The sequence below is a fragment of the Telopea speciosissima genome, chromosome 4, assembly GCF_018873765.1.
Source record: "Telopea speciosissima isolate NSW1024214 ecotype Mountain lineage chromosome 4, Tspe_v1, whole genome shotgun sequence".
NCBI lineage: Eukaryota > Viridiplantae > Streptophyta > Magnoliopsida > Proteales > Proteaceae > Telopea > Telopea speciosissima.
Window position 1 is genome coordinate 24,345,895 of NC_057919.1, and position 26,217 is coordinate 24,372,111.

At 38.2% G+C, this 26,217-nt stretch overlaps 2 protein-coding genes across 2 annotated transcripts; both read right to left on the minus strand.

The window, feature by feature from the left end:
- Positions 1 to 9,592: 9,592 nt before the first annotated feature.
- On the minus strand, positions 9,593 to 11,222 carry LOC122659647 (NAD(P)H-quinone oxidoreductase subunit T, chloroplastic-like). The gene is made up of 2 exons (XM_043854744.1): positions 10,774 to 11,222; positions 9,593 to 10,105 (listed from the first exon to the last, which is right to left on the minus strand). Exons 1-2 carry the CDS (start codon positions 11,100 to 11,102, stop codon positions 9,685 to 9,687), a joined length of 750 nt encoding a protein of 249 aa, XP_043710679.1. The 5' UTR covers positions 11,103 to 11,222; the 3' UTR covers positions 9,593 to 9,684.
- Positions 11,223 to 11,701: 479 nt separating this feature from the next.
- Positions 11,702 to 18,070, minus strand: LOC122660213 (ubiquitin-like domain-containing CTD phosphatase). The gene is made up of 6 exons (XM_043855427.1): positions 17,742 to 18,070; positions 13,838 to 13,982; positions 13,213 to 13,327; positions 13,050 to 13,113; positions 12,202 to 12,367; positions 11,702 to 12,108 (listed from the first exon to the last, which is right to left on the minus strand). Exons 1-6 carry the CDS (start codon positions 17,987 to 17,989, stop codon positions 11,863 to 11,865), a joined length of 984 nt encoding a protein of 327 aa, XP_043711362.1. The 5' UTR covers positions 17,990 to 18,070; the 3' UTR covers positions 11,702 to 11,862.
- Positions 18,071 to 26,217: the final 8,147 nt, after the last annotated feature.

A 26,217-nucleotide genomic window follows, 5' to 3' on the forward strand; every position in this document is an offset into this window, starting at 1 on the left:
TTCAGAAATGCAACTTTCACATGTTGGGAATTTTTCTAGAGTTACTCCAGTTAATATGCCAGACTTAATCAATTTGCCAATTTTATCTATATTGATGTGCTCCAGTCTCAAATGCCAAAGATAAGTAGAATTATCTTTCACAACAAAATCCATATCACACACAATATTACCACACAATTGCATCTGATACATATTATTGTTTCTAAAATCATGCAAAATAATTTTACCATCTATACTCATTAAAAATCTTCTATTTTCAAAATAAAACTCATATCCAAGTATTTTCAGCATTGAAACAGATAACAAATTTTTCCTAAGATTAGGAGCATACAAACATTCAATTAGATAAAAAACTGTTCCATCATTTAACTTAAATTCAAAAAACTCCAACTCCTTCAATCTCCACCTTGTCATCATTTCCCATGTAGATGAAGCTGGTATTATCACTTATTCTCCTTAGCTGTTTGAACCCCTGCAAGGTATTGGAGACATGTACAGTTGCTCCAGAATCAGTCCACCATGATCCAGATTTAATAATGGTAGTATTAATCTCATCTAGAATCAAAGTAGCAAACATACCTTGGGGTTGTTTTCCAGCAGTCCTTAAGAAAGAGTAGCATTGAGATTTTTTATGTCCAGGCTTTTTGCAGAAATAATAAACTATCTGTTTTGATTTAAACTCAACATCTTGTTTCACACTGGTTCTCTTTTTCTTCCCCCAATATTGCTTCCTATTGTTAAACTTTTTATTCTTCTGATATTTCTTTCCATTCGTGGGTCTATCTGATTTCTACTTTATAGCATTAACTGCAAAATCTTTTTTTCTCAGCTTAGTATCTTCATGACCAGTGACCTAAGAGGTCATCCACAGACCAATCCAAACCAGAAACAAAATATATCTCCCTTACAGTTTCATAAGAATCAGGTAAAGAGGATAAAATAGTGGATATTTTTGTTTTCTCATCAACTGATCTTCCCTGAAGAGTTAATTCATCAGCTATGGCAATCATGTTGTTCACATGCTCTCTAGCATTTTCTCCTTCAGATAATTTAGTTTTAGTGAACTTTTCCCACAAACCTTCAATATGTTGGCTTGATTTCTTCCCAAATTTCAGTTCAAAACTATCTAGAATAGCTTTTGCAAACGGACTATTCATATAGCCATCCATGAGAAAATCAGTCATGTATCCCAACATTAAATATTTTACCTTGTTATCAGCCTCTGTCTATTTCTTATACGCAATCTTAGCAGATTTGGTAAAATGTGCTCCCGGCATAGGAGGACAATTCTTTTTAATACAAACAGAATAATTATGAAACCCAATGTACAAGTCAATTCTACGCTTCCATTCAGTATAGTTGGGTCCAGTAAGGATGTAATTTTTCATAATGTCAGACATATTTAGAGAATTAGAAGAATCAATCATCTGTCATAAGCATACAACATGCATGATAAGATCAGAGACTAAGGTCCATTACAATTTTGCACAAAAAACAAATTATTGGACATAATGTGGTAAAATCAAATAGTCCTATGATATCTCAAATCCTCCCCGTATCCGATGGGCGTAGGGAAGAACTTGATTAATCAAGAACCACAAAACATAAATCAATTATCAATCCAATAATAAATTAAACCCTTCCTGTATCCGATGGGCGTAAAGAAGAATTCAATTAATTAAGGATCAAATGTGTCTTATCCGATGGGCATCGACACACAAAAAATTCTCATGTCTATCCACAATCTTATCTCATCCATGTGATTAACCGATGGATGTCATCATGTGTGAGCATCGAAATAGTGAACAAAATATCAAAAAAAAAAAAAAAAAAAATTACATCAAATGCCCAAACCCATACACTCCCACTGAAACCAATAGGATTGTGTATATGTAGCACTAGAATATATCATAACCCATGCTCTCACAAAAAATTGAGATAGATACATATGGAACAAAATTATTTTATTTTATTTAATTCAGTCAATAAAAATTTTATCCGAATGAAAAAAATCAAGCACAATATAAAGCTTAAAAATATTTCATAATATAACAAGAGAAGCTACAAAGAACAAAAATAGCTTCACAAAAAAATGGCTTGAGTCAATGACTACATGTCAATAATAGAGCTTGATAAGCTAATAAAGGTAGGTGGCTTGAGATGAGCTAAAATACATTATATGGTTTGCAATGAGCCAAAAGTAATTAGATGGCTTGGTACAAGGTAACGTATGGAAACAATAAAAACTTTCCATCCTCCAACACAACCTATCAAGTACCAATGTCCTTTTGTATATATCAATAAGATTTTTCAAATTCCAAGAAGATTTATTAAGTTTCAACGATACCTTTTTTCAAAAGTTATTATTAATTTTTAATTTTCAATATAACTTTCAATGACTTTATTATCTTTTGCAAAATCTCTTCAAATGTCACAATCATTCAATAAATGTTTTATACAAAGAATCATCTTCTTCTCTTCTTTCTCTATACGTAGAGGACTATTCAACTTCACAAACAAAAGGCTTAAAGAAACATCAAACCAAAATTATCCATGAATATATGCAAGCATATAAATAATTATCAAACTCAAAGAAGAACATATACAAATTCTTTTTAAAAGAAATAGACAATCCATAGAACATGAAAAACAAAAGAAATGATCTAGGACACTAGAGATTAGCAGAACCATCAACTGGTATCAGAGTCAGGGCATGAAAATTTTTGTTTGGCTGAGGATTCTCGAGTTTGATCTCAGGCTCCACGTCAACTCCCGCGTGAAGGGGAAGATCGGGATCTCAGGCTTCATGTTTGCCTTCTGTGTGGAAGGGGAGATTGTTGGAATATCCACGTATAAGACAGAAATATAGCCCCACATTGGATATGAATGGGGATGTGGGTGGATTAATAGGGGCCGCCTCTCCTTAATTGCTAGTTTTACTATAAGAAAAAGAGTCCTAGAAACATCTCAAACTAGGAATTATCTAGTTCCAATCCATGAAGGACAAAATCCTAAATAAAAATTATTTATCTATAGATTTTTTAATAGAAGAAAAAGGAAAAAGACATACCCTTGTGTAGATGTGAATCTAAAATACTTTGTTGAATGAGTTGAAGAAGAAGACTTGAACCTCTCTTAGTAAATTTTAGAAGAAAAATTGTAGATGATCACAATTTGATGAAGCCAGTAGAATTTCCAAGGATCTCACAAGCAATCAGGGTGCTTACCCCAGCTGCACAGGTATACCACAACCCGGTATTTTGAACTTCCAAAAGAGATCCCCTTGCTTATGTGACCTTGAGATATTTATATCTCTAGGGTGGAGAAGACCAACCATAAAGTTCAACCCTAAGTGAGATGCTAGCCACCTAATATCCATATCCAGAGTGCCTCTTGGGCTTACCTTGACAATTATCAAAAATGCCCCCAAACAAAAAGGGATCAAAAATACAAAACTGCCCTTACCAAAAAATAAATCAAAATTGGTTTTGCAAAGATAGAAAATAAATAATATTTTTATATCAATAGATAAAAACAATTTTCACAAAACCATTTTGACAATAAAACATTTTAAATTGGCAGTTTGTAGGTACGCATACACTTCCGTAATTGTCAAGTCACTGGCAATGGAATATTAATCACTAAGATCAATACTCAATGTACACGAGGTCTTTCCATGGATGGACTCCACAGACCTTATGTGTACTGACCATCAAGACACTAGTCATCATGTCTCCCATAGTCTGAGCAATTTTGACTTGCACCACTCAAACCTATCACAATCCAACAATGCATACATAAACATATAATACATCATGATAGGTGTGGTCAAGTCGAGGACTACAAAGTGGCTCATCAGGATGATCATCCAAAACACCAGTCCACTAACCAAGTAGACCAAAAACCATGGTACCAATTTAATTAATTTTATAAGTCACAAAATATAAATGCCACATGACATATATCACAAAATGAGAGTATAGAAATGTTCAATAATGTGCAAAAATTATACAAAATATATTTGTGTTGGGCCACACAATTCTAACATACACATCACAAAGTAGATAGACATGCAAAATTATATACACTTATAATTAAATGCTCTGAAGGCACTTAACCTCTAGACAATTTTCAAATTTGGCACTCCACTCCACCTGTTCCAGCACCGATGCCATTCTGGTTCCTTAGCTTAAGAACATAGCCCTTGCATTTTCCCTCTTTACTTTCTAGTTCAAAGAACTTGTGCCTTTAATGTTTACTCACTCTTATTTTCACTAATTCGAAATGAATCAATATATTTCTTGTTTTACAACTAGATGAAAGGTTGTTTCAACTATGTGTGAAAGGTTGATTCAAATATGTGTGACTGTATTTGTCAAAAACATGGTTCATGAAGGAGCTAGAGGAGGAACCCAATTCATAATTTAATCATTAATTGCTTTGTGATATCTAGAGTGGCCACAAGAAGAAATAGCTGGAGAAATAGTATGACATATAGTGCTTATGTCTTGTACTCTATTCAGTGTGCTGATGAATGGGGTAGAAGTAAATTTATGGCAGTTTATATGACCCTCAATTCTTGTTTATTTATTTTTATTAATTAAATATTGGCTAGATTTTGTGCAGCTTCCTTTCATTTCTTTTCATTTTATTTCTAGAAATTTGAATAAATAGGTCAATAAAATAGTCAAATTAAGTTAGACTTGTTTTATTAAACTTTATTATTATTTCTATTTTACAATTTCACCTCATCATTAGTGCTATTTTACAATTCCCTATGCAATGCATGCCACTTTTCTGAGTCTAATTTAATCAAATACCCCCTTTTGTATTGGCACATATCCTGTATGTGTATTGGCATATATCCTGTGTATTATGTCCATGCATGTGTACCACTACTCTTGGCATTATTGTTCACTCTTCCAACTTTGAGTGGGAATAGACAGTTTAGATTTAAAAACAAAAATATGGATGGCTCATATGTATCTTGTAATTTTTGAAAATACCACCTTCCATTGTTACATGGATTACTACCCCAACAACACAACAACAAAGTTTCCAACAATGCCAATGTATTATTGGCCTATAACATAGGGTTTTTTTATTTTGTTTTTTTATGCCCTAACCAAATGATTCCATGTGGACCACATGATACCGTTCTTTGTGTTGCCATTGGGATGAATGGAAGATTCTCTCCATCCTGATGTTGTGGGGAACCCTCTCCCAGTAATAATATATAGAATTGGAATGTCAACCATGTTTTGGAAAAATTGGGGAGGAAAAAATTAATCTGGAAATTTTGAGCTGGATCAATCACTATTGGATCTGAGTATCAATATACCTATCTAGTGACCATAAATACCAATCATTAAGAGTCAGTACTATAGTTATATTTGACACAATTCTGTGAATGTGGCAGCAGCTTGGATGGTCAAAGTCAAACGTAGCATTGGGAGCCGGATCATTGGGAACCAAGGGTTTGATTTGGGTAGTTATCAAGGCACCCCTTTTCTGGGCTTCGATCTCACTCTCTGACAACGGTAGGAGAACAACTTCGATGTCTCAAGGTAGTATTGTGGGAGCGGCCCCTATTTTGGGAGGTCAACTAGGAGTGATCAGACATCTGCTCATTCACGGTGAGGGGGGAGAACTTGTTAGACCCTTTACCCCTACCGGCGGCTGGGGGGCTTTTTCGAGTTCATGGATCGAGCCAATACCTTGACGTTGATGGAGGAGGACCCAATAGGATGAAGCTAAGGTAGGGGACAGATTGACTGGAGAGGTGGGTTGTTGGTGTTCTGAGGAGAAACGGATTGGAGGGGGAGTTGGGCTACAGGGATGACTGCTAGGAGGTCTATAACGATGGGATCCACAGCTGGGGTGGCAGCAGGTTGAGCCATAAGATCCTCCAACGGAGAAGGGTTAGAAATAGAGGGATTCACACAAGGTACGTCGAGAGGTAGATCCATAAGATCCTCAGAAGGAGTCGGGATGGAAAAATGCTGAAAAGCAGGGGCAACTTGCTTGCCATTCCGTCGCCGATTCCTGGCTTCCTGCCACTTGACGGAGGCAATGGCATCAGAAGAGGGCGGGGGAGGGGCCTTGTTAGGACAGGAGGTGTTAGAGTGCCCAAAAATCGCACAAAGGTTGCAGCAAGGGGGGCGCTAGTCACACTCAACCATGTGTGAGATCCTCAACCCAGCAGCGAGCATGATCAGGATTTGGTCAGGGAGACCATCAATGGCATGGATCAAGACGCAGACACGAGCATAAGAAAGTCTTTCCCTATTCATGGTCCACTTGTCGGTGCAGATCGGGTGACCCTAGACACTAGTGATACGCTCCAAGCATCTCTCGCCCCAAAGGTGTAGGCCCAGGCCAGGGAGACGAACTCAAAGAGGGAGTTGATCTTCCTCCTTGGAAGAAAGGGAGATATCTATAGACCAAGGCCGGAGGATGAGAGGTCTGACTCCAAAGCGCCAAGGGCCATTGTCCAAAACTTGCTGGCGAAGCTCAACAGACTGGAAATCACTCACTATCAAGACCAAAGACCCCAACCGCTCCAGTGTTCTCCCAATGCTGCTAAACAAACCTCTTAATGGAAGCATAGGAGGGTTTAAGTCCTAGAACATAGCTTACCAGGGCAGCATCCCAGCGCGTGATTTCATCAGCGACGTCTTGTTCGTTGCATCTCGCAGTCTTTTGACCGTTGGTGGTGTCGGGCTCCACATAAGAGAGCGAAACTCCTTTGTCATTCGGGGCGGAGTTGGAGAACAAATTAGACCACCTGCCATCAAGTGAACCTCCTGCAAAGGAGGTAGGTAGCAAAGGGTTAATGCCCCCCGGGGTGGGTGGGGGAAGTGGGACCACCGGAGGGAGACGACCAGTGGCCATCTGTCATGAGAAGAGGAAAACCTTAACAGAGAATGTGAAACCCTAATCTCTGTTTCCTCCACATTGTAATCTTATGGTACCCTTAGAGTCCCATCCAATCGCAATAATATAAAGAATCTTTTCACCAATATAGATGAAGAGAAACTCGCCTGAAACAAAGTTGAAGGTAAGAGAGTATCAATAAATATAGTAGGAGTGTCAATTCTTAACCCGCCTTGGTAGGGTTGACTTGTCCCGACTAGTAAAAGCCCAAACCCAGCCCGACACGTTAGCTAAATGTGTCGGGCTAAGGCCCAACATGTTAGCTAAACATGGTCACGGTGCAAGGGGATGGACCAATAGGCGCCCAACCGAGCCCAACATGTTTAAGGACCGACACGTTTAAGCCTGTACCGTTTGTTTTACCTTAATTACCCCAGAAATTCCTATTTTATCCCAAAAATACCCTTTCTTTGATTAATTTATCATTTTGCATTACATAAGCTATACATATAGGACTCTAAGCGGGGTAGAAACATAGAATTGATAATTGTATATTATTGCACTATGAAATTGACAGACCAAAAATAAATATGGCACATAATTAGGGTTGTATGTCCATTGAGATTTAGGGTTATAGAGCTCAAAATAAATTTGAGATTTTATTATGGATATCCATTAGCCTGAAGTAAGTTCTTTGTGTCATCACAAAAAAATGAATCTCATTAACAGCAATATGGACCAAACTTGCATAACCCGATTTTAGCCCATTTAGAATGAGTCCGTTTATAGGCTCGTTTATTGTTCAATATAAGTCCAATTATAGACCTATACCTGACCAACCGTTTATAAATGGGACCATGCCTAGCCTATGAGGACAGATTACTTAAATGAGCCGATCACGGTGTCACATCTTAAAATAAGAATAACCGATTAAGCCCGATCAAAATCGACTCGAACCTACGGATTGACACTCCTAAAATATAGGATAAGTGTGTGGAATGATAGTAACTGCCCCTTTTTATATAAATCTCTCAAAGATTTGTCTTGTGGTAGTAGAAATAAGTGGCACTATGGCAGAAAGTACTTTCTTGTATCAAAGTCGACCTGACTTCCATCTTTACAGTAATATTTAAGAGCAAAAGGGAAGAAAGGGTTTTTAGGGAACATTTTAAACCAGCAATCATTGCTAATTTGGGCAATGACCTTACAACATGCAGGTTTGAGGGCACTGATTGTGCCATTCCAAAAGGAGTCATATACATTCTGTGCACACCCTTGTGTGCTTTGAAGAGATAACCAGCAAGGTATGACTTCTGGGTCAGGTGGTAAGGCATCGACAACAAGCTTCCTAGAACCACCTGGGTAAAAATAGATAATCCTGTATAGCCTTGTTTCATTTGTTAATAGAGCACTACTGCAAGTAGTAATTGACATAGCTATTGCTAATGCTGCAATTAACAGTAACCATAACAGCTCTCTTGCTCTATTCATCTTTGGTTGCAAGTAGACCGGAGGAGAAAATTAGATTGCAAGAGATTTATAAATGGGGGCAGTTTTATAGGGTTGGAAAATGGTACCGGACCATGGACCATAAATACTTGAAACGTTTGCTTTTACTGATCTCTTCTCAAGTTTTATTGTTAATTTATATTATTAATAAACGGTTTGTAAGACAGTTCCTATTGTTATTAATCATAGATTAGACCTGATGGTTTGACCAATTTAGATTGGACCAAGTCTTGGGTCGACTCATTCATGTCTTATATATATATTTGCAATTTTTTTAAAAATAGTTGTTCAATATTTTCAAGTGCATTCCAACAAAGGCAGTATTTGGGAATGGCAATGTTCCTAAATGGATTCCTAGGTAGGGAGGATACTCGTCAAAGCACACCAAGTGATGAAACTATGCCTTGGGATGTGATGCGTAAACTAGAGCAAACTCCACAATGCAATTTGTTTCATTTTAATATGAATAAGATCCCTAGTCAATGCCACGGAAAATATCCTATTAGGGGAGGGATTCAACACAACACTGTCAGTCTGTCACCATTGCTAGGAGACCTTCTAATGATATAATGAACCTTATCCCATACAAAATCAAGAACTGAAAAAGCTGAAGGGCTAAGGGACTACTTCAAGATTTGGTATGATTTCTATTTCAAGTTTTGATTGATTTCATGAAATAGTCAACAAATATATTTTTGGTCAAAAATTTTGAAATTGTTTTGGTTGTATTAATATAAATATTCAAGAATAAAAAATTCCATTTGCTAGTTCAATTTCTGAGAATAGATTCTCTATATTTCTTTGAGAAGGGTGGTGGTGTGGTGTGGAAGTGGTGGTGGTGGTGGTGGTGAGACTATTAGGAGAAGAAGGGGGGTGGCATTTTATTTTTAACATGAAATTACTACTTTGTCCATCAAGTTAACCATGTATTCATTAAAGAGCAAGAGTACGTGAAATCAAATGAAATAGAAATTCTAAACCACTTAATATCTATTTCACTAAAATAAGACGCAAAAATCAAATCAAACAACTTCTAATATAGAAATCACCCCCTAAAATTGAAATAGAAATCATACCAAATCAAGCCAAGTTCCATTAGAGAAGAACCTAGCAGAATGCAAAAATCAACCTAAAATGCATTCCAAGAACGCATACCAAACACAGCTGAAAAATCATCTACAATCTAAAATTTGGCCGATGTGAAAACTACACATAAAAAACTGTACATTTGGTCAGCATTGAAAAGTATTAATTTGTACCTTCATCTTGATTCTTCTTTTTCTTAACATAATCGAGCAACTATGATGGCTGAAAGAAGAGAGCATAAACAATGATGGATAGAATTGAAAAGATAATGATAATAATATCAATGGTGAGAGCTGTCATAGCTTGATCACTCAGCTTCATGTTTTTCCCATCTAGACGATCAACCATATCTGGTACAGACACCCAATTCTGCAGTTCTTGCTCACGAGGATCTTCCAACTTCATCTTCATCTTCTCAGCTTGTCGACTGGCAGCCTCTTTAGCTAATGTCCAGTCGTAGAACTTTCGGGTCTCCTCATTACTCAACGTATCATATACCTCTCTTAGTTTCATGAACTTATCGGATGCCGTTTTCAAGGGTAGTGATGTTGTGTCAGGATGGTACTCTTTTGATAGCCTTCGATAAGCGGCTTTGATCTCTTCCAAGTCAGCGTCGGAAGATACTCCTAAGAACCTACAAAAATATAGGATTTGTCATACAATTTTTTGTTACATTGATTTGATATCATCCGATATTGATCATATAAGACAAAAGATAATTATAATTGTACAATACATGAACCTTTACTTTATCATTTAATCACTCAAACAAAGAAGACTTCTGTACTGATTGGCCGCTAGCTTGGGTCCTAACAGCCTGTGATGGAAATTTTCTCACTAACCCATTGTATGGGAGAGTTTCAAGCTCAATACTAGGCATTAATGAACAACTGGGCGCTTCTAATCACCCAACAAAAATCATTCCAAAAAGGGACATACTCAGTGCACAAGGCTCTCGTCACTGTGGGATCTAAGGAGAGTCATAATGTACGCAGTCTAACCCTGCTTTCATTGAGAAGCTGTTTCCAAACTCAAACCTATGACCACTTGATCACAATGGAGCAACAATCTTACCCTTGCACCAAGGCCTGCCCAACAAAATCAATCCATCTGACTGATTTTCGAATGGTGAAGTATACCATGACCTATGGTAGGATGGAATTTATTTCCAACAGAGGAGAGCAAATGATGATTTGAACATGTGAACAATGATAACGATACCAATTGAAAGGTTCAAAATATTGGTTCAATGGATAAGATAGAATTTGAAGCTATAACAAAAAGATGGAGAGAGAGACTCACTGGTAATGAGAATCAGAGTACTCTTTCAACAAATCAGAGTAGTTTTTCCCTAAGAGATTCTGTTTTTCTTCCTCAATTGTTGGCTGTGATGAATTACTAGTCCCTCCAATCCAACCCTCATCAGGGTTTTCCCAGTGAATTCTGGTATCAACTCCCGCTGCGGCCCTTTTGCGCTGTTCAGAGGGGGTTTCCGATGCGAAAACACGCAAGAAGCTTCTTCTACCACTGCTGCTACTTCTGCTTCTTATCTGGGCTTCCTTCGAGCTCTTCCCTCCTTTCAGGCTTCCAAGGAGCAAAGACAAGGCCAGAGGAGATGTCGTGAGAGCCATGAGACGTCTGATTTTCAAAGAATGACGAATAAAAGTACTTATTCATATAACGTAGTTGTGCTTAGCTCTCTGTGAGAAACAAAATGATTCTCACCTCTCGTTTCGGTGGCACAGAGAGAGAGAGAGACAGAGAGGGGACGAGTCAAGGTGGGCCCCTCGCTATGGGCTCTTATATTCGCCACGTGTAGCTAATTTTAAAATTTTGATCAATAGATGTACAGGAGATTCTGGCTGACCTCCAGATTGACATTTTGCATAACTCTGAAACTCAGGGTTGGATCGGCCAGATTGGCCGAGTCAACTCCGTATTGCAGGTTACCAAGCCGTTCGATACTACCCGATCTCAGACTCCCAGTTTAGGTCGAGCTTCAACAAAATGCAGTAGTCACCCACGTTGAAGGTAATCAACGGTAAAATATATCGACCCTCCTATTGTACAAAGTCATTAATACCCCTGGGAGTTCGATTCGACAAAGATTAACGTATGGAACCCCTTCACCATGAGTGAAAGGAAATTTGGCTTTTTTTCTTCTCCCGGGTGTGGGTTGGGGGGGGGGGGGGGGGGGACAAGTTAAGTTCAGTAAAAATAATAATTTTGAATCTCCAGTCATCATTCATACAAAAATACGTTCAAGAACAATTACATAATTTCACTACTTTTGTATTCAATATTGTATATAGAGCTGTAAGAAGCTACAGCATAAACTTAAGAACTCACACAGCCAGGAAACATCAGCAATTCAATAATCCAAGGCTATAGTCATGAGTGCCTCCGCCTCTTGACATTATCTTCCGTGTATGATTCCCACTTCCCATGGTCGAGTACACTCATGTCATCCAATTCAGATATTGCTAATAAATACTGGGTCAGCTTCACTAGCTCCTGATCAGTGCTGCGGTTCGCATGGGCCTTCCTAAAAGGCCTGATTATAAGACCATTCTGTGGGTTCATCACAAAATTCCTCCGAAGGTCATCGAACATAATAGTATTTTTTGAATTATAGAACTGCAGACAATATAAAAAGAGCCTAGCTTGTCAATAAAAGAACTGGATAAAGCAAAATAACACCAAACAGATGAATCTTGTTAGTTAACAAACCTCTGGAAATTGAGCCCAGATAAGACCAAGCGGCTTGCAATCAAAGATTCCACGAGAATCTGACTGTACTGTAATCATGGCTAAGTGATCCAGCATAGCAGTAATTTTGTAGTTAGGATTATTGAGTACCCCAAGCTGTCCCATCTTCAATTCTACCCACTTCATGCTGCAGTGAAGGAAATAAAATGTGTGGCACCAAGGATTTACACATTGAAATCCAAATTGGACTAAGGTCCAGAGGGAATGGATAAGCAGCTACACTACTTATATGCAGCATAACCTTGAAAAAGGAACATGTATAATGATTAATGAAGAAATAAAGAAAAACAAAAATGAATGCTTCCAATGACAAAATGAAATTCTCAATCTCCCCCTGGAAGCTAAAACAAAAGATAACCCTAGACTCCTAGATTCAGCCCCCAAGGGTACATATTCACCGACGAGAAAGTTTATAGGACATTCTTCACCTAATGAAATTTGTGCTTTGTGGAAAATTACATGTTCGTAAATCTAAGAAATATGTGATTTCCAGTAAAATTTAATAAAGGAAATGTCAAGAGCACAGGTGAACCATCCAGTACAAATACACAGAAAGACCTAGAATCACTTGAGAAATGACTGAGAAACCCAGTTTACAACTAACTAGGCACTCGCACCATCTGGCACTGTCATTTCTCAGCTGTTTCTATTGGTGATTCCAAACCATTTTCTATATGTTCAAAATCTATATATTGTGAAACTTCTATGCTGTTCAGCTGTTACCCAATTCCATTTCTTATCAGTACCCACTCACTCCCTCTGTGGCAACCATGGTCCGTGACAACCCTTATAGAACATAGGAACCTAACCTGGTTGCAGACCAAATGATGATATCATACTCAGCATAAACAGCTGTAAGAAACTCGTGAAGATCTGCACATAGTGTCACATATGTTCCATGTTAAAAAAAACTGCTAAGAGGAACAAAACAAGCATAAGGAGATTCATCATTGACCCAAGAAGACAACTCACATGGCCGCATAAGCTCAAGTGGGTTCTCTGCTGTGGACCGGTGATCAAAAAGTGTATAATCAATATCAAGGACAAGCAGTTTTTTCCCTTCTCGGCATGGATTGAGGAGTTTAATCTGAAATAGAACATCCAGGTTCAAAACATATGGCAACAGCATGACACAGCCATGCTAAAAAGTATCAAACACTGCCCATTCTATCAGTGAGGTCCATAATAAATAATAATGTGGTTCAAAGTATTCTTTATCCATAAGCATTATTGTCTGCCAACTTTGGGATTCATTCAAATCCCTTTTAATATATAATCAATATAAGTGCTACTGTAAAACCTGAAAGGATGTTACAGGTATTATAGGCATCTTGAGTTACCAAATAACAGCAGATGATAAGCTTATAGTAATCAAGCCAGTGCATATCTTGTATTTTTGACAGTCACATCTTCCATTAGAGGATTTATCAAAAGGTATGTTATTCACAAGAAAAGGCGACCCCATTTAGTTGGGATAAGGCTAAGTTGAGTTTATTCTATTCATAAGAAAATCAATCGAAAAGAGAGGATAAAATAATATTAAAAAAAAAAAACTGACAAAATATGTTTTAACATACAAGATAATCAACAAATTGACCTTGTACTGATCAACACGGCGTCTCAATTTCTGCTTGTTAACCTCTTTGTCTTTAATGTGAACCGCTTCTTTTTCTCCGAGTTCAAAATCATCAATAATCTCGGGAGCATCGACTGGATCAACAATAATATCATCTTCCACAGTACTGTAAAGTAGGTGTTAGGAAACTGCAAGATTAAAGATATTTATCCACACTCAATATATTCAACTCATACAAAATTGATAAGACAGTCCACATGCATGAGCAAGGTTCAACAGCCTCTTTATACAAACATCACATAGATATAAAATTTCCTAAAAGATTAAATCTCACAAAATTATCATTATAACATTAACACTTAAGAGTATAGAAGAGTATTTTTACTGTAGTATATTGACACTGGGGTATCAGCATTTAGATTTCGAAGTGTTGTGATGAGGACACAGAGGCATGATCAGAAACTAAAATAATGATCCTGTATGTCCCATAGTTTGGATAGAAATTTCCTGGAACCAGATTTCAACAAATTTCACGAACAATAAATATTTTAATTTTCACAGTTACAGAAACAATTTCAATCAACATAGTTGGCAAACGCACACAAGACCAAAATTTAATTCCCAGGAAAGAATAAACCCCTAATCATGGGTTCAATCACATAATCCCAAGATTTTCCTTTTCAGAAAACATATATGCAGAAAGTTGAGTCACTAATAACATCAAACATTTTGACTAATTGAATCCAACTGGACCTTAAACTGAACTTGGAGAAAACCTTTTTCAGAGAAATTCATATGCACATTGACTTCGTGGGAAGATTCTGAAACAATAAGTTAGAGAGGAAGAAGTTGGCGAATGCATTGTCTTGCTGACCCCCTAGGAGAGTTCTTTTTTCTTTTTTTTTTCTTTTTTGGTTTTTGTGGGAGGGGGATGGGAAGGAATAGGAAAGATATTTTAACACCCCCAAACCCCCTCCCCATGGAGAAGACGGTAGCCGATCCCTGTACACTCCAACCAGCAAAGGCCCTTAGCTGCTGGGCACTACCCAGTATGTTCCTAGGAAGAAAACCTTAGTCACATATCTCTTGAATGCCAACAACTTGAAGATCGAGAAGAGACTTGCTACTAGAAAGAAGAATACATTCTCATTTGGTAGAGCTATAGTTCAATGATTTACATTATGAAAAAGGGACCTGAAAGGCATCATCATCCCACAGGCCAGATTTAATAGTTGAGAGTGATTCAGCCTTGAATATTAGTTGGATGACCCTGACTAATGAATTCCCATGGAGATTTTCTCATTTAATCAGGAGAGCCAGATCCTTATGTCTAGGTTATTTGGAGGCTGAGGCCAAGTAATTCTCTGGTGGATTCATCGCCCAGAGAATGGTGGGGAAAGATCCTTTGGGAATTGGAGCCTCCCTATCACATTAGTTGAGAAGAGTGGATGATGTAAGATATTGCTTATTTCTGCATTTTTCATTCATTGTCTTGATGTACTATACATTTTTGTTGCCTGGTGGTCCAATAAAATCCTCACTTTTAACCATCAAAAGAACAAAGGGATCCACAGACAGTGTTTGTAACATAGGGGGGCACTATCATGTCTCAACTGAATCCGACTGATCATCAGAGTTGGGAAACAATGATGGTTCAAGAGGGAGTGACAGAGACAGACCATACTATTCCTGTGTCTTCAATTCAAAGGAAGGGAGACAACACTTCACGAAGTGAAGCCACATCAGTCAACCCTGTTAACTCCCATCTCAAATGGTAAGAATGGAAGGTCACCTGAAGATATAATTCCAAATTTCCAATGTTGGCAGACAGGAATGGATATTATGTACATGATCTCATGTTGCAGAGCAGGTTTAGGACTTGGTAGAAGCAGAAGTACAACTCAAAGAGCAGATAGTCTAGGAAGCCGAAAAACTAAACGGTTTTTTACTGGATGGGAGGAGCACATCACATTTCTTTCAGGCATTGGTAATCCAGGAAGGGTCCAAGGCTGAGACACCAGATATAACAAGACGTTGGCAGAGTCACTTAGCCAAGATAGGTCCATAAGTTCCTGCATGGGGGGGGAGGGTCTTCTATGGTAAGTTAAATAATATATTAATAGACAAAACAACAAAAGACGTTCAATCACTGAGATTGTGGCCTCCTTCCCTCCCCTTTTTAGAATGCAAGTTTTCTTGTCCACTTCTCCTTCCTTTACTACAATATAAGCTAGATAAAGCTAGTCTAAGACTTACATCAGAGCATAGCATTAAGTTCAGTCCCCAGTGGGACTTCTAAAGAACAATATAAGTGCCAAAGAGTACATTTCTTGGCATATATTGCTCTACCATTATTATGCAGTTCTGTTGGACGATAAAGAATTTAAAGAGCATGGGAAATAAAATCAATCTACAGACATAACGATAAGTGAAACAGTGCTGCTTTTTTGTAAGATATGGAAGATTTCAGATGTTGGTATGAAGCTTGTCGGATTATTCGTGGAGACTTTGACACTGCATGTGGTTAATGAAAAGAAAACCATTCTAGAAATAGTAGAAGCAAGGCAATGACAGATGTTCATATACTTCAATCCAGTTGAACTTAGTAGGAATCCCTTTGTAAGAATAGTTGTGTAACAAGCCACATCCATCTATAAAACAAAACTGGTTAGATTGATAATTTCAGCTGAAAGTGCTGAGAAGTTACAGAATTTATGTCCAACAAGTTATGGTAAATGCTTTCTCACACCACAAGTCTGTGCTCTTACATGGCTACATGAGAATTTCCAAGAAAGCAACTAAATACCTTTCAGTTTGAGAATAGGCGGCTGGAATTGCCAAACTTCATACCAGTGTGTAAGAATTGGCAAAACAATTTAGAGGCAAATTGCTGGGCTGAAAAAAATTCAATGCTGACTGGCCCATAGAACTTATTAAAAAAAAATGGAATGGCAAAATTTTGGGGATATGAGAAGCATAAGTCTTTAGACATAGGGTTGGAGTAATTGAATAGCAAAGAGGAAATCAGCGTAATCAGGAGGAGATATTGGAAAAGAGAAGATTGCATAAAGAAAATAATACTCTTATCTCTTTTTGAGATATATGATAAAAGTCATAAAGAAAAGGTATGCAAGGGGCAGAAATCCCGGGCCTGCAGCATTGTAATAACAGCTTGCACTGAAAATCCTAGTTTGGTTAGCCTTTATAACTCCACAATTGAGTCTGTCACTTTGCTTATGTTGGCTATAACTTAATTTGGTTTATAAACCATTAGCCATCTTAGATTGAAGAAAAGATGAAACATCCACTTTGCGTTCATTCTTTAGATATTTCAATTATAAAAAGATAAATGGTGAATCATGATTTGCTTCAGCTACAACATCGGACACTAAAATTTTTATCTTAAATGGCTGGTGAGCCAACCACAATCCTTTGGAGACAAAAGAAATACATCAAAATAACATTGTGTGGTTATACTCAGCTCATTGACATTATGAAGAATACTCGAGTAGTCCCACAGGAGAAACAAGAAATACGACTTCAATAGCCAGATTGTTTCTGCCCTGAATCAATAATTTATTGTTTCCGTTCCAGAATTTAGCTGATAATTCACCGAATGCACCAAGAATCTCAACTATAAGTCTATTAGTCAGATTCAAATTGCTTTTGATGGGCTAATAACATTAGTTTCAAAGTCCTCAACTCAGTTAGTAGTCCATTACCCCCATACAACTAAGCACCCGATCGATAATAGTGTCGCCAGTTGCACACAAAATCATGTTTAAAACTCTATATGATCATATCAGTCCCAAAAACCAAATAAAGGGCAATATTTTACCGCAATTGAGCCGAATAAACCTGGAACATTGCAATGATTAAGAGAAAAGCAAGAAAACAAACAAGGGGTGAGTAGATTAATACTTACCCGACCATGGTCATCTTAAGGGAGGATTTGAGGGGAAGTTGGGCAAGGAGAAGGGAATCATCGGAGAGCTTGGAACCGACTTTTGGGTAAAGGAGCTTCTGGCGCTTGGGGAGTACGTTTGTGACCTCGCAGATGCGCCGCTTCAGCTCTCCAACGGAATCATCGCCGCACACTCGCACTGTGTATTCCTTTCCACTCCAACGGACCGTTAGCGTGAGCTCCTCCTCCGACATCGACGACGAAGCCATAGAAACTCTGCTTTTTGCCTCTGTTATTTCAGTCTTTCGTCTACTCCTTTATAAATTGCAGCGCCGATTCCAAGAACAACCCTTTTGGTCCGTCTCCGTGTCTTCAGTCTAATCTACTCCCTTGTTAATTTTGCTCTTTTTGTAAGCCCTAGATTTTTTTCTGTTTCGTCCTCACTCCACACCGCAGGTTAATTTCCAAATAAGTCGAAAGAAAAAAGATTGGTACACTGCCTTGTAATATTAGGATGTTTTTTGGGTAAATTTCACGGGCATCCCATACTTGATCAAAATATCAACTTTTCCCCTGAAGTTAAGCAAGGTTAGCACCCAAAGTTGAAATGTCCATTTTAACCCCTTTAGTTATTTAAATGAAAAACTCTGATTTCATCTCCTTCCCTATTCTTCCTGCTTCAAACCATTGGAGATTTTCTCAGAACCCATTTGGGAGTGAATGCATCCGTGTTTTGGGTGATCCATATTCGACTTCAAAAACTGAAATAAATCAATCCAAACTACAAAAGTTGACACCAATTTTAAAGTGAAAAACCCTTCTAAGGCGAAAGTGAAAAACCTTGAGACCTCATCTAGTTAAAACTTCTACTATGATAAATAATGGGTTACAAAAATATTCTCTTTAGATGATACTAGAGGCTATCAAAACATCACGAACAAACATTTCTTTGATTACAAAGCAACTCACCAAAACAAAAGGTAGATTCACAAGATTATAATACTCTCACCTGCAAAATCCATCATGACAAATGCGGGAAACCTAAATGTTTTCTTTTCTTCCCTTGACAAAAAGAATATCGTTATGTCATAACTCAAAACAACAACGCTCTTTCTCTTCTTTCTTTTCTCTCCTCTTTTACCCACAGAGAATCAAAGCTGAAAAGAGATCGTACACACAATTAAACTTCTTCAGCACATCATTCTTATCTCCCTTTACATATATATAATATAAAAAGTAAGAGATGTGAATCATCCATAAAAAAGAAAGTAGTGTTAGAAAGCATAGTCGGTTTATGAAACCAACTTAAGGTAAGTAACCGTGTGGGTCCCCCTCCTTAAAATGAGGAAGATCCCAACAAACTCCCCCTCCAACTCATGAGAAGGGATCTCTCATATCTGTCATGTCAACATTTGTATATCATTACAACACAGATTTTCATCATGATGAACATTAAACTTCTTTGTGTTGTAATGTTTCCCTCCATCTTTTGCACACGATTTAAAAATCTCCTAATACCACCTGATGAGAAAAATAATCCTTTTAACACATGTGTTCAAGTTAACAGAGATCCACAGTAATAACCACCCACAGAGAACCTCCTCATACCACTTGATGAGAAAAATAACATTTTTAACACATGTGTTCAAGTTAACAGAGATCCACAGTGATAACCACCCACAGAGAATCAAAGCTGAAAAGAAATCGTACACACAATTAGACTTCTTCAGCACACCATTCTTATCTCCCTTTACATATATATAATATAAAAAGTAAGAGATGTGAACCATCTAAAAAAAGGAAAGTGATGTTAAAAAGCAGAATCAGTTTGTGAAACCAACTTGAGGTAAGTAACCGTGTGAGTCTCCCTCCTTAAAGTGAGGAAGATCCTAACAAACTCTCCCTCCAACTCACGAGAAGGGATCTCTCAAATCTGTCATGTCAATATTTGTATATCACTACAACACAAGTTTCCACCAGGACAAATATTAAACTTCTCCATATTGTGGTGTTTTCCTCCATCTTTTACGCACGAATAAAAAATCTTCTGATACCACTTGATGAGAAAAATAACCCTTTAACACATGTGTGTAAGTTAACAGAGTTCTACAATGATAACCACCCACAGAGAATCAAAGCTAAAAAGAGATCGTACACACAATTAGACTTCTTTAGCACACCATTCTTATCTCCCTTTATATATATATAATATAAAAAGTAAGAGATGTGAACCATCTAAAAAAATAAAAGTGGTGTTAGAAAGCAGAATCGATTTGTGAAACCAACTTGAGGTAAGTAACCGTGTGGGTCCTCCTCCTTAAAATGAGAAAGATCCTAACAAACGCTCCCTCCAACTCACGAGAAAGGATCTCTCAAATCTGACATGTCAATATTTGTATATCACTACAACACAGGTTTTCACCAAGGCAAATATCAAACTTCTCCATATTGTGGTGTTTCCCTTCATCTTTTGCACACGAATCAAAAACTTCCTGATACCACTTGATGAGAAAAAGAACCATTTAACACATGTGTGCAAGTTAACAGAGATCCACAATGATAATCAAATATGTGTATATTAATAACACATTGAAACAAATCAACCTAAACTACAAATGCACACACTAATTTTTACGTGGAAAACCCTTCCAAGGCAAAAGGAAAAAAAACCACGGGGCCTCGTCCAATTTAAATTCCACTATGATATAGAATGAATTACAAGATATTCTCTCTAAACAATACTAGAGGTTACCAAAACATCAAGAACAAATCCTTCTTAGATTACAAAGCAACTCACCAAACAAAAGGTGGAATCACAAGATCATAGTACTCTCACCTTAAAATCCGTCAAGAAAAATATGGGAAGTCAAAATACTTTACTTTCTTTACTTAATAGAGAGAACGTCATCACGCCGTAACCCAAAATGAGAGATTGTCAATGATGATAGTTTTCAATGTCGATCGCTTGCACATGAAACAATTGGGGTCAGATTCTTGAAATTGAAGTGGAAAAAAGTTAATGGTCTGATTATTCAAGTTGGTGGCACAAGAAATATCTTTTGTCAACTGTTTAAACCTCTTGTTTCCATGTCAAAATTTAAAATATGAATCGGCAGATCCACAAACATGGTGAAATGGCACACTTAACATGCCATAATGCACCCCTCATTGGTCCACGGTCCCGTACGAGTAGTGAAGTGAATCTGTGTAATCACGCTAATCACATTCACACAACGACAGTTACCTAATTTATACGATAGCAAACACGCACTAATTACGCCCTACATCGCACATTATTATCATTCAAGCTATTACATTGGCGATTTACCCCAATCGCACCCATACACCGACAACCATATCACATCTTACCCCTATAACGACAACCTTTCCTCAGCATGCCCATACAACAGTAGTCTCTAGTACACAACTATCAAGGGTAATTCTTTCCTAGTATGCCCATGTGACAACAATCACTAATACATAACTACTACACCAATCGCCCATGCAATGACATATCTTAATTGCACCCAATACTACGGCAATGTAACCACCCATACAATGCCATTTACGATTATACCCCTGAGAAGAACCCATACTATCGATAATTTTGGCACCCAACCAGTACAGCCCATACAATGGCCGTTATTACACCCTATCCATGCATCTAATGAAGACGTAGCACAGGTATGTTCCCATCATCCCTCGTGCTCTAGTGCCCTTGAGCAATGCACTGGTAGGATCCTTCTCAATCCCCAACGATTTTGAAGTGTTCAGGAATCACTTCTATGACTTTCAACTGTACCACAATTTAGTCAAAGAGGGGTATTCTATAAACACATCATTTTGTCACGCCCCTGAGGCTTCCCATGATGATGATGAGCACCCTTCAAGACGTAGAGTTTGGGTATCTGTAGATGTATGGTAAGTGTGTACTTTCCCAATTTCATTCACAAATTGTTTACCCAAAGTACACCTGAGAGGGAGAACCCTGCAGATCTTCACCAAAGCTAAAACATAAACACAAAAATTCTAAACTACCCTTTGAAGGGCTAGATCTGACCAAGTTAACTTTGAAACCAATCTGGTCCAACACAGAACCAGCCTAAGCAACCCAAAATACACTATCAACACTCAAGCCTGGTGTAGATACTCAAAGGCCCTGAGTCGACATTGAGCCACCTCCCATCGACATTGACCTTACCTACTGTTAATGTTAAACAATACACTTTGGAGGATTTTTATCCTCTTAGGTTCTAACACCCTCAAGTTTGTCCGATTCCCCCTCACGATGCTCGACACGTGGCATTTGGTGTCTAACGGCCAATTTTGAAAATGCTATTCCAGTTCCCCAAAAACTCACTTTTCATTAACCCCTCTTCTCTCTCTCTCCTCTTTCCACTCCTCCTGAAATTGGCGAAGAGGTTTCTCTCACACCAGTATCCTCCGACGAAGTGGTTTATCGTCTGCAAAAATTGAACCTGAGAGTGGGAGCAAAACTGTTGCAGAGGTCCTCCGCAGTGGGTGTGAGGTTGGGTAGGAGTGTAGATGCAGGAGAGTGGAGCAAGTATTTCTCCTACGAAGAGCCCCGACGGCGGTAGGTTACAGAGGTGACCAAGGTGACTCGCGTTCACCTTCACGAGGTTGCTGCGACAGAGGAAGGACTTCGTCGGAGGTTGTATACCAAGGTAATTCGCCTTTGCCTTCGCCAGAAATTACTGTAAGAGAGGAAGAACTTCGCCAGAGGTTGATGTGAGAGAGGAACTGACGGTAGTAGGTTGCAGAGGTTGGTGTAAAGAGAGGAGAGTGGAGAGTAGAGAGAGGAGAGAGAGAATAATGGGAAAGAGTGGAGAGGGAGAGAGAGAGAGAGAGTTAATGATGCGTTTTTGGGAAACACAATTGAGTTTCAAAATTGGTCGTTGGATTAAGTTGGACACATATCAAGCATCAGGAGGGGGAACCGGATGAACCTGAGAGGATAAAAATCCACATTTTGGATGTCCATATGCACTCGACATTCAGAGATATTTTTACCAACCCCAAGTAGACATCGACCCATGTTCATAGAAACCCTATAGATGTTGACTCACCCCCTCTTCAATATCGATTCTTGTGCAATCCAAAATACAAAAAATTGCCATGTTTGGCTCAGATATTGCTTCCATTAGTGACCAAGCCCAATTTTGGCAACATTGATCCATGTTTTGGCTCCCTTAGCACAAAAAAAACTTCAATTGTGGAAACAAAAACACTTTCCCACACCCCCATTGACCATAATTGTTGGCAAAACCCCCATTGTCGATGCAAAGACACCTCATAAGATGCCCCACTAATGGTTCAGATCAATACTTTGGTCCATGGTCAAATTTGGGAATACACACACACCCCTACAACTATAAATACCCTCTCTCTCATGTTGAGAAGGGTCCCCCCACTAAGTCCTTGGAGTTTTAGTGCTTGGTTCTCAACTCAAAATCACTCCTTTTGTGAGTTTTGAGTATTACGACGAAGGTATTGTCCAAAGTTCTTTTTTTTATTTTTGGTTAAGATCTAATTTAACCAACTCTGCTATGTCTACTTTTTCTTAAGTTGCCTCTAAAGAATCAATTTCTAGTTCTACTTTTTGGTCTTCATCTCTTGCTTTAGTTAGGTATATAATAGTAAGGATTGCAGGTTTGTGGAGAATAAGGGAGATAAAATTAAAGGTGGTGCTTTATAATTGTCAATAATCATCACATATGGAGAACAACACCACCAGGAGTGTGAGTAGTGACGGTGCTGAGGTAAATTCAGTAATGAACCAAATGATTTTGCAAATTTAGTAATGAACCAAATGATTTTAGTATATTGGAAGGGCAATGGTGCGTATCTAGTACATAGAGTGCAGGAGGAACTATGTGGTTTCAATTGGTGGATATGCCATTGATGGTCGTAAGGAGTTTATTGCCGCAGGAGTGGAAGGCAACTAAGAGGCGCTACGTGTGTTACATGTGGCTATCACTGCAGTTTCCATCGTAGGGAGCTTGCTACTACTCCACCGAAGCCTATCTAGAGCATAATCAATTTGAAGAATAAGCGGATGTGGGTTCCTTTGGATCCCCATATTCATGCACCATCATCGTTTCTATTTCATTAGTAGTGAGTGTATGGTGTAAAATGCATTCCATAAGAAATAAAATGTCCACTTTACTACCACCTTTACATCCCATAGATGTCTGATCTAATCACTACAAGAAATAGGGTCTACAAATCAAAGAATGAGAGTATCTAGCTTTTAGAACACTCGTGCGAGGAAGGGCTCCTGGACTTGGAACAGTATCTCTCATATCATCCCATCCCTAGAGAAAATCGTGGTCTTGAAAATAGGTAATGGCAAATCTACTTTTTTTTGGACTGGCCATTGGATCCCTTCTCAGCCTGGTAGTCTGATAAACTATCCGTTGAACTCCATTAATCCTTCTAATCAAATTAGGAAGGTTGATTTTTTTACCATGGGATCTAGATGGAAATCTGATTTACTAAACGATTTACTACCTTTGCACATCTTATCTCACATTCAACAGGTAATTCCATCTACTTCTGAGGACAGTTGGTGGTGTACCAGGGCCAAGAATGGAATTTTTAGCGCTAAACTGGCTGCTAAAGAGCTAATTCTATTTCTGTTAACAATAATAACTTTTTTATCGCCTCTTGGTGGAAATTCTTTTGGAAGCTTAAGATTCACCCCAAATTTAAAATCTTCTTCTAGCGGGTGCTAAATGTTGGTCTTCCAATCAAGGCTACTCTGTCCAAATGGCTTCAGATTGACCCCTCCTGTGCTCTATGTGGGAATTGTGTTGAATCCTTATGGCACTTATTCCTATCTTGCGATTGGATTAAACATATTTGGGTAGTTGGACCTTTGAGGCTGTGAATTGAGTTTTTGGATCATCCATCCCTAAAAGATTTTTGCTTGGCAATCCTTTTCAACTGTACTTTAGATAAACAATCTCTGATTTGGTTTTTTAGTGTTTTTATTATTGCTTGTTACTTTATTTGGACAATCAGGAACAAGGTAGTCATTGGGTCAGAAAAGCCTGATCCAATTTGGGTGTTGAAACAGGTTAAACAATGGTTAGCTGATTTGAAAGTATCCCCACCGTTAATTTCGTCCCATAATGCATATTGTAGTTCTGAGAGGATTTCTTAAGTCCATCTTTTGATTCCTTCTCTTCATTACCAAAACTTAACTTTCTTATTTTAATCTGTGCAGGATACCATACACCTGGACTAACTTTGGCAGGATGGCCCTATATCTTTTTGTTAGATGGAAAGTTTAGATGTTTTGCTGTTGGGCATATAACTGCTACTACTCATATGGAACTAGAACTAATGAGCATCCGGTCAGGCCTCGACCATGCTACCAATATGGGATTGAAGATAAAAGAAGTTTGGTACTCCAACAAACAGATCACTGATGTTCTTCCATCCCCAACCAAATCTCCTTGGCCTTGGCATCTTATAAAAGACTTAATTTATACATCTAATATATCCCAAGATATATGCTATAACAGACAGGGAGACAACCTTTGTATAGCTATAACCTTTAATCTAGCTAGGCATGCTCAGACTAAAAAATCTGTATATTTTTCGGTTAGTTAGTTTTTAATATATTTCTCTTTGTCATAAAAAAAACAAAAAAAGGGTCTACAGAGGCGTTTAAAAGTAACGCAAAACATTGTTATATGCTATAGCAACATTTATGTTTTACGTTGTAAAATATCCGAATAGATTAATTTATCTTAAATTTACTAACTGATAAGATGTGCAAATATACCACAGTGCTTTCATAAAAGCATCATTGTGGAGATTGGGCGGGTTCCATATCCCCTCCTTTGAATAAGGAAGGGAGTCCTGTTATGGTTGAGGTTGCAGGTGCCTTATCCCCTCACATTGGATCCCAAATGGAGGTGACTGTTGAAGAGGGACTAGCTAGGTGAAGCTTAGTCTTCCGCCTCTTGAGTCAAAGAGGTCCCTTGGATTGGGCTCACAGGATCCTCGTCTACTTGCGTTGTCTATGAATTTATACTATGGGTTACCACCATCAAAGCATACTATATGATTAAAAAACCCTAATTGGGATTCAAAATCATTGAAGAGCAAATAGTAAAAAAAATTTATTAGGTCAATATGCCTGGAAATATCCATCCAAAAACTATAAGGAACACACATGTTGGGGTTGGCAAATCAAAAGACAAACAAAAAATGACAGGACTAGGATGCGTCGTCGTCAAACTGAGTCTCGTCCTCCCTACTTTGGTTGGCCTCAGGGACACCGCTGCCTTCCTCCTATTGGAATAAATCTCATTCCCATGGTTATAATGTAAGCGACGGACTATGGCATGCTTCTCCATTAAAGCAGAGTACAAGGCATTGGCCGATGCCTTAGTCGAGCTCACTTGGGTATAGTCACTTTTTACACAACTTGGGTTCCCTATAAAGAGTTCTCCAATTTTGTGGT